The sequence below is a fragment of the Rhododendron vialii genome, chromosome 1a (genome assembly GCF_030253575.1).
Source record: "Rhododendron vialii isolate Sample 1 chromosome 1a, ASM3025357v1".
Classification (NCBI taxonomy): domain Eukaryota; kingdom Viridiplantae; phylum Streptophyta; class Magnoliopsida; order Ericales; family Ericaceae; genus Rhododendron; species Rhododendron vialii.
Window position 1 is genome coordinate 15,828,730 of NC_080557.1, and position 9,702 is coordinate 15,838,431.

The following is a 9,702-nucleotide window of genomic DNA, read 5'->3' on the forward strand; positions in this document are numbered from 1 at the left end:
AGACACTCATCCGCATATTAGTAGGAATCCCCCAATTTTAGCGGGGAGACTCACGACTGTGGTAAGAATGTCCAATTTAAGTTTAATATGTCCTTTATTCGTGGTAAGTATGTTCCTCGACATGCTAAGTACCTTCAGTTGCTATTTGTTTTTTCACAACTGTGGAAGGAATGTCCAGTTTTTGTTAAGTATGCCCATTATTCGTGGTAAGTATGTTCCTCGTATAAAATAGATGGGAGGTTCATCCATGATCCATGGCTGGTCGAAGCTTCAAGCTCATCGTAGAATACCAGACAACAGGGAATGCAAAGTTAAACATACACCCAAGTCTGCAAATCAAGTTGCACTAACGCAAATCGTTTGCTTACCCATAAACAACATCATTCATTAAACAAAAAAATTCCAAAAGTTCAAAATTTCTAATGTGAGAAAAATCCCAAATTACAAATTTACGACATTCTAAATTTTGAATGCCAATATAAGCTTTGCTCGATGAACATGTCGACAGCTTATTTCCCAAATGTCCAAACTTTTCACTTATTAGTTTGAAATTAAAGATCTTGAACTGAATATCAAATTTATTAAACTTATTTTGTTTCTGCAACTTCCAAGAAATTGCAAAACCCCATTTTATAACTCCATTGCCAAGTCTGATTACTATTGAGATCCTTAACCTTTTTGCACTAAAATTCTTCGAGTTCTTGCATAGACTATGAATTGAACCCACGGTGTTGTCGAAATTGAGGGAGTTGCCGTTGTTGGAGTTGCTACGGGATTCAGAGTCGGAATGGAATAGAGAGAGAGAAAGAGAAGACAATGTGAGAGCTGATAGAGATAAACTTGGGCTGAAGAGAGAGAGAGAGAGAGAGAGAGAGAGAGATTACCTGTTACAGCTGGTAAGAGTTTTTCTGAAATCAATGGCTGGAAACTAAATGGGCAATCCAACGACCAAAAACATTTGGGGGCATGATGCCCCAAAACCGCTCTGGGGCATCATAGCCGGACGCCTTTTCTACCGATAGCAAGACAGTTTTACCGGAGTACTAGTATTGATTTGCAAAGGAAAAAGAAAAAAAAGAGTATTACTACTAGGAGTAGCTTTTATGGGCTAACTTTTTCTCGAGAGACATTTTTTTGGGGACAACAAAAAGTGCAGCAAAAATGGAACAAAAGGGGAAAAAGATGGACCATATAGAACCTTTAAACATTCAGTTCAGAGGGAAAATTGTGATATGGACTTAAAGAGTTTGTACTATGGAGTGAGGTTCACTATACCATGCTTCGCATCTTTGAGCCGTCGAATCGTACACCCGACGGCTCGGATTTCATCTTGGCAACAACGATTGAGAGCTGTTCATTGTCGAGATAAAATTCGAGTCGTCAGATGCACAATCCAACAGCTCAGAGTTCGCAGTACGATGCACCATCTCCCAATTGGGTTTCAAAAATCCAAATCTTGTGCGTTTAAACCCCAGAATTATGGATATATTTTGGAGGGAGGGAAAGTGCTGGCAGAAAATACATACGAATGAAGTGGAGAACACTAATTTATTTCTTTCTAATTTGCTAATCATTCTTTTGTTGGTAATTGGTAAAACCCTCCGCATCTGTTCTTCTAAAAATTTGTTTTGGTATTTTTTCCGTCTTTTTTGAATTTTTTAGATTAATCATTAGTCTTGACAAAAGTAAAAAATCATGATCAAAAGCAAAAGAAAAAAAATCAGTAAAGACGAAAAAGCGCAAACATTAGTATTTTTGTCTTCATTTTATGATTTTTTTTTTCAACTTCGGTTCGAAGAGTAAAATATACTGACAAAAATACCAGACAAAAGATTTAGCTAAACAAAAAAATTACCTTATGTTTAAGACTCTCTCTTCTTTAGCTATCAATACAAGAAGTTGTATTCTTTTTGTCTAGAACAAAACATTCCATAGCACTACAGCAGACTCTGGTCTCCCTAACTCCAACCATCATTCAGGCTATTGAACTGGGAAGAAGGATTCAATTGTGAACAACATTTCTATCCACAGAAAGCACAGCTGTTTTTTTTTTTCCTTTCCTCACAAAAGCACGGCTTCGAATCACAGAACAAACACCACTGGATGCTTTGTGGAGTTTGTGGTAACACTCAACTATTATGAAACCCTGCACCTTTTAGCCCTCTTTCAAACCATGTACCTGTCTTTTGAGGACCTCATTCTCCTTTCTCAGTTTCATGATTTTCTGCTTCAGTGTCTCAACATGTCGATTTGAGGTGGTATCTCGGTGATGCTCGGCTAGCTTTGTTCTGCTAATTAGCACTGCAACAAACCAGATAGAAGGTAACTTTTTTACATTTACATGAAACTGTACGTATCTATACCAGAGTATCTATTTCTAGTATACGAATTAGGAATATTTTTCGAACATGAGGCGTAACATAAAATAAGGTTCATTCAGCTATATATGTACCATATCTAAAAGTCCAAAAAAGCTGATCAACCTAATTATGAGATAGAGCATACATGACAGGGATATTTTTTTCCTCTGTTTATTCACTCACATTCTTTTTCCAAATTCTGGAGCTTCTTGTTTAGTTCATTCTTCTCTTCCTGTTCAATCATAAGGCAATCCTTCAAATCCTGAATCTCGTGATGATCTGTGATGAAATTAACAGCAGACTCATTGACAGTTCCCATTAGACAAGTGATTTCAAGAGTTCAAAATTAGCTTCCTTGGGCACTTACATTGGGTTTCCACATCAAAATGAACTCGTTTCAACCTGTTACTTAGAGATTCTGAATGGGTTTTATGCACAACCACATCTTCATGCAGTTGTTTGATAGTTCCATCATCTGCTGTCTTCTGAACTTGAAAGCCTCTGGTATGAGCAGTCCTCAAATATCAGCGTATAAAGCATAATATAAATATACAATTGACAATCACTGTTATGCATTGACATTCGCCTGATCTGATTCTCCAAATCTTCAATCTTTCCTGCGTAATCTTGTTGAAGCAATTCCATGGCATTCCTGTATTCCTGCTTCCACATTTACTACCTCTGTCACTTTGTTTTAGTGAAAAAAAAAAAACCTACAGTACAAATTATCTAGCATCAGACACTTGGGGTTGACCAACCAAAACTATGGCAAGGGTTTTCTTTTTCGTATTTTTTACTTGCTCCATCCCGTATTGTTTGTCTGTTTAGGAAAGTCGTGCTACTTTTCTGATAAAAAATGTACTTTTCTGTATAATTTTTTGAGTTTTTTGTACCATTTTATAACTCTCGTTCGTTCTTTAAACTAGAGCGAAAAAATAGGAAAATAAGAACAAAAGTGCTTCATTATTTTATCCGAAATGTGACCTGATTTTTCAAAAAGAACAAACAAGACGGGACGAAGGGAATAACACCCTTTTCCATTGCTCATATGATACTCATCAAGACAACGTGCTTTTTGTCCATTTTTTTAGACAGGCATACACCTAATTCCTCCATTATAAACCAAATACTCACATTTTCTTTCCTACGATGATCATCTCTAACTGTCTCCAGTTCTTCTTTCAAGCTCTGGCAACTGGTACGTCGTTCAAGCTGTTACCACATGCAAATAATCCATTGAAACAGAAGTAAATTAGACTAATAGTACAAGTAAAGGTCATATGCTTAATGTCAAGAACTCAAGACAAGTGGGACACAATTTTTCATTCAATGGGCTTAATAGACAGCAAAAGGGATGCACCTGATCAGCCAATTTGTTAAGCAATCCCGTATATAACTTTGCCAGCCTCTGGTTATCTGATTATAACAATGCAATTCTAGTTTTAATTAGGAAATACATGCTGTATCTTCACAAACATTTCTTAAACAAAGGAGGTTAACACTGAACATGAAAGATACAGACTTCCCTGTTTCTGTTTGCGAAGCAGTGGGGGTCGACGTAACAGAATCCAGGTTAAAAAATAGTTTTCATAAGCTGAAGTTTCATATTAGTCTACAACTGCCATTCGAAAAGAAAAAGGAGATGTGCTGATACTCAAAATTAAAGATATGCTCAGAAGGACTAAACAAGATTATCTCACCCACATGCCAGAACATAGTGCTCTAAGCACCAAACGAGACTCATCTGCAGTTATGCCTAATATCTAGGTGCTTCAAGTAATGTCGTGTTCATCTCAGACTACTCGAAGCCTTAGTTACTAACTTCATTTTTCTATAACTTTTTATATAACCTGGTTGGCTGAAATTGTTTGGGTAATTAAAGATATAGATTGACATTCTACAAATTCCAATTTTCGAGACTAGCTTAACCAATGTTGCCCTCCTTTTGTGTACAACAGAACTAGGCATAAATACTGGGAGCATGACAAGAAGAGAGACTTCACGAATCATGCCTTGATATTCCAGATTCCAAAAACATGCAGGACAGCCAGACAACTAAAACTTGGCATGTGTGATGGTCTTAGGAAGGAAATACATCCAACAATTTTAGGAAGTCTCAAGGGAGATGTATATACATACACGTCTGTGTACAGATATTGATGTATCTACAAGTAGTCAAGAAATTGTATGTACATGGATGCATAAATATATGGGAAATTTTCACTCTAACTCATGTGGACGTTATGGTAATGAGCACATAACCCCCATGCCATGAACCACAAATATCTAGAGATGGGACGTATTGGATATCTATATCCTTTGGATACTCAAATATAAGTATCCAATTGGCAATCGTATACCAGAATCTCCAAATCCGCTTTGTAAATTTTTTAGTTTTGTATACTCAAGATCATGTATCCGAACTTTTACGATGTTGAGATTGTGGCACTTCTTTCATAGTTTTGAATAAAATTGTTTGGGTAATTAAAGATATAGATATTAATAATTTGCTTACTTTTGCGACAGGAAGACAACAGTGAGATGAAAATACTACTAATAGTTTTTTGAATTGCTATCCTTATTGTGTCATGCGTGTGTTCAATAAAACTAGTTTCCAATAATTAAACAAGCACACAAGTAAACTTGTATACGAAATTTTTTCGTATAAGACTCAAGTGTAAAATGTAAAAACACATGCGAAACATGTCATAAATAGGTTTCACACTCGATAGGGAAATATCATATTTGCAGGACCTAATTAAGATTAAAAAGCAAAGCTCCTAAATTAATGCCTATTTTCCAAATTGTTAGTACTTGTCATTAGAATACAACTGTTTATCGAGATGTCTGCATCTAGTTAAACTTCAATGTCTGTAGATGCTTCTACAGTTAATTAATTAGAACTCACAAGAGGAGTGGGACAAGAACTGTGGTCTGTGGACAAAAATTAATGAAGACACCAGATATCAACCATAGTGAAGACAAGAAGGATGGCATAAACAATGCATGTTAACTGCGATATACCAATTACCTAAATTGTTGACCAACTCATTTCCCAGTATCTGATTCTCCCTTCAACTACCTCTCTCCCTAACTCGTCAATTATCTCAGGAAGCATGAAACAAACCCAAAAAGGATTCAAGTCCACATGTTCAAAAACTCTGACATTTTGGTAACACTTAGTAACTCAACTGAATGATAAAGGGAAGTATACACCAAAAGAGAAAGCAAAGGTGCAGCAGAGAAGAGTGACGAAGAAAGGAATCAAGCTCGTGTCTACCATCACCTTCATCGCCCTGCTAGGGTGGTGTTCCAAAACCCATCTCTTCTTGTTGAACTAGCAGTCTAGCAGAATCCAATGGAAGCCAGTTTTTTGATGTACTAAATGCTTGGTAGTCACAGTTATGCTAATTGTTTTTATTTCCAAATCATATGTTTGGTTTTTTTTTTTCGTTGGCTTAGCATCTATTTCATTTTTCTCTTTATTCCTTACTTTTTGTTCTTGTTCCTACCATACCTCAATTGCTGCAGGAGAACTAGTGAAGATTCCTATGATAGGATTTTCTATTCTTTATTAGCTTGGTTTAGGGACTCCATATGCCTGCTTAGGTTAGCCTTTCTTACTGTTGTCCATTCCAGAAACCTAATATGCAGGCTTCAGAAAAGTGACCTGGCTTTTGAGCTTGATAAGAAGCACGGAGTTCTGAGATTTGTTCAAGTTGGCCAATAAAATGTGCAACTTTTCTCTTGGATATATGGTTCTTTCTGATGAAGAATCAAGAATATGAGGAACTGTAAGAATCATAAGTGCTAAAACCATTCTGAAAAGAACCATAATTGCAACACTTTACCTGATTCACAACAGTAGGATAGTTATGAAACTAGGCTTCCAAAAGTCTCATTATCCATGCTTAACAGATTTCCTTCTCAGATAGGTCAAGTCGATTAATATGCCACATGCCCAAACAAATGTCATCTACATTAACTAGTGACATAACAGTATCTAACCTAATTTTAATGTCGTTACATTCGAAGATTTCGGCCACCAATTATCAACGCCATTACAAAATATTAGTCCTTTCTACATAAGTAGAACCTAACAGGAAGTTAAGGAGCCAATTTGTTAAGGATGCTTACTACACCTTCGAAAACACTATGCCTACGTAAGAAGGCATTCCAAGCAACTGTATCCTCGTCACTTTTCACACATACCTCTATCCCTTTGCTAGTATTTTGCTAGATGGCATTCAGAGGTCCAACATGATTTATTTTTCTCAAACTTATGGTTCTCATCCTATAAACTACCCATCAGAAATGTAACCAAATGACTGATAATGCCATTAACAATCTGATTTGAATCATGAAATACGTTTGGATACGTCGTGTCATGGAAAAATCATGAAGTGAAATTTAACACTCAGGCTCCGTTTGTTTCGGTGTAAAATATTTTCCTCATTTTCTATTGTTTGGTTGGACAAAAGAAAGTAAAACATTTTCCACCATATGGGCACAAATGATTTCATCCTAAACTCCCCGTAAGTTGTTTTACCCAATGGCCCGGAGAGTGTCTTCCCCGTTATCAAATCCCAACACGAGAGGAGAGAAGGGTTCAATTACCAATTGCATGTTGGACTGTTCTATAAATACTCCAAATCAATCTCTCGCTCTCTCTCTCTCTCTCTCTCTCTCTCTCTCTCTCTCTCTCTCTCTCTCTCTCTCTCTCTCTCTCTCTCTCTCTCTCTCTCTCTCTCTCATACATGCATACAGCCCACTGTAATGTATAGCTATGTATATATTTTGAAACATTGTATTCGTTAAGTCAACTCAAACATTGGATTTTCTTTTGTTTTGGAAAATACCTTTTCAACTGCTACCAAACACAGGAAAATAAAGACAAGAAGATTATTTGTTGCAAAAGTATTTAAACGAAAAATATTTTTAAGTACTAGAATATTTTACTTTGAAACAAATGGAACCTCAATTGCACAGGCCAGTAAGTATAAAAACAGTTCAGAATTTCACAAAATTTGCAGTTATTTGGGGCTTAAGAGATGAGAAGCAGACCTTATCGTTTCTTCTTTTCATTTTCCAATTTTCTCGAGCAATTATACTTAACACCGGAGTAAAGTCACACTGTTGCACATCCGTGTGTGCAAAATGTCCCACATTCAACAGCTTTAAACGTCATATCATTTTCCAATCATTGAAGCACCATCGTTGATTCCGCAGAAACATCGGGAAAAAAAAGTCTATTCAACCGAAAGACTATTTCATCATCATCATCTTCTTTCCTCGAGAACCAAACAGAGAAAATAGACAGATGAAGAACTGACCTAATTTAAGGCTGTTTGCAGTGAGTTGAAGCGCTTCTCGATTCCTGACTTCGGCATTACAGTTTGATTGCAGCATTTGCATCTGTGCAATTCCACTCTTTACGTCCTAAACAATAGAGCAAATTAGGCGTTTCAAATCCAGATTTGATTACAAGGGGAAACGACTCGGAATTCATTCGTGACGAAATGGTAAAGATGTATTGCGCATACATTGTATATCTGATCGAAAGAGGAAAGCAGCAAATCCATTTCCTCGTCGCTTGTTGCCGCCATTTCTTCTTTTTCAAACTCTCGATCTCTTTCTCTCCCTCCCTTCCTTTGAGACCCCTTCCCTTTCCTAGTATGTTTTAAACCTGAACTTTTAGGCCAAGTTCTGCTAATATTTTTAATTTTTTTAATTTAATTTTTTCATATTCGGTAGTTTTGCGCTTTTTTTTTTTTGAATTATTGAATCTGAAAAATAAAAAATTATGAATTTCAGCCAATTTCTTTTTATAATATCTAAGATAAAGTCCAAAAAACTGTCCTTCAATAGTTTTAAATTTTTTGGGGTAAAAGTCATAGAAACTCATAGCTGATTTTAGAATGTATAATCTTTCAATCTCTATAATTCGAATAATGTCGAGATCAAGATCAGATTCATTACATTCAATTTGCATTTTTTGTTTTATAAATATCGTAGCGCGTATAATCTATAACGGATGGGAAATTCTAGATTTTCTTTAAAATCGAACAACTCTATCAATTGTGTGTAATCGATTATGTATGATGCATCACCTACTACAAATCTCCACTCCCTACCTCAACAAAATTCCCCCCATTATTTGGACTTGAATTTTGAAAGTTACTCCCACACTATTTTCGCAACTTCATAAATTTAAAATCTTATTAACAATAAATCTCTTATTAGATGGTGCTCCTACCCAATCTGATTCAACAAAGACTTCAACAAGCAAATGACCACTAGCTCGATACCACAAGCCATGATTTAGATAAGCCTTGAAATACTTTAAAATTAGAGAGAAAAAAATACTCTTCCTTATGTGGAAGTCTATGTGCAAATATAAACTCACTCACCACTAATGAAAGCAAACGAATTATCGAAAGTGTCACCGGTAAGATAAGTTGAAATTAACATCGATGATAATTGTCATGATAGAGAATCAACTCTTCGATCAACACAAAGTTTAATGTTGGGATCCAGAGGTATACCCAGAGCCGGCCCAGGCACAAGGCCCACGAGGCCTGGTCCTTGGGCATCCCCGAGATGCCCAATTTTTGGGGCATCCCAATTTTTTTTAGTATTTGGGTTGGGTAGAACCCTTTTTAGGAAAGGTTTAGTCTAAGTTTTAGAAGCAAGGCCCAGTCTCTAGAGCATTGGTACTGAGGCAGTAAGACTTTCTATTTATAAAAGATTATTTGCCTTCATTGTTTCCTTCAACTAGAAATGTTGGACTATAGGTGAGAGACTTTGTTTTGCAACTTATTTGTCTCACATTGACATAGCAAAGACTTAATTGGCAAAGTGCTCACCTATAAAGCCTTCTACTCCACCTATTCCACTTGCTCACAGAGTGGTTGCACTTGAAAGCAACACGTGGGCAACAAGTATCGGAATTAAAATTAAAATCGTATTGAAAGAAAATTTCAAATTTTGAAATATGTATGTATGCATTACTAGTTAAAAGGATTTAATACTATAGTTTTAGTATTATATAAAATTTTGGGCCGGCCCTAAGTATACCCAAATATCTAAAATTTTGGGCCGGCCCTGAGTATACCCAAATATCTTGGGCCAGCCCTGAGTATACCCACAAGTTTTGATCCGGAAAATTATATCTAAATATCTTGGGCCGGCCCTGAGTATACCCACAAGTTTTGATCCCGAAAATTAAATCCATCATCATATTCTCCTCATACCCGACCGGGTATTATATAAAATTCCTACTGCTATTAGGTTAGAAAATGACCACTCCTTCGGATTGGGTATAATGGATATGAGCATAAAT

At 36.2% G+C, this 9,702-nt stretch overlaps 1 protein-coding gene across 1 annotated transcript; it reads right to left on the reverse strand.

The window, feature by feature from the left end:
• Positions 1-1,819: 1,819 nt before the first annotated feature.
• LOC131306788 (protein At-4/1) lies at positions 1,820-8,029 on the reverse strand. The gene is made up of 8 exons (XM_058333219.1): positions 7,904-8,029; positions 7,694-7,799; positions 3,721-3,776; positions 3,495-3,572; positions 2,947-3,020; positions 2,728-2,861; positions 2,544-2,639; positions 1,820-2,301 (listed from the first exon to the last, which is right to left on the reverse strand). Exons 1-8 carry the CDS (start codon positions 7,964-7,966, stop codon positions 2,156-2,158), a joined length of 753 nt encoding a protein of 250 aa, XP_058189202.1. The 5' UTR covers positions 7,967-8,029; the 3' UTR covers positions 1,820-2,155.
• Between the last annotated feature and the right edge of the window lie 1,673 nt (positions 8,030-9,702).

What these genes read in the sequence shown, in the direction of transcription:
- LOC131306788 (XM_058333219.1), bottom strand. Translation starts at nt 7,966, where the DNA reads ATGGCGGCAACAAGCGACGAGGAAATGGATTTGCTGCTTTCCTCTTTC. An exon ending in ATCATCGTAGGAAAGAAAAT is followed by an intron (nt 3,021 to 3,494) that starts GTGAGTATTTGG and finishes ATGTGGAAGCAG; the next exon opens with GAATACAGGAATGCCATGGA. An exon ending in CCAGAATTTGGAAAAAGAAT is followed by an intron (nt 2,302 to 2,543) that starts GTGAGTGAATAA and finishes GGTTTGTTGCAG; the next exon opens with TGCTAATTAGCAGAACAAAG.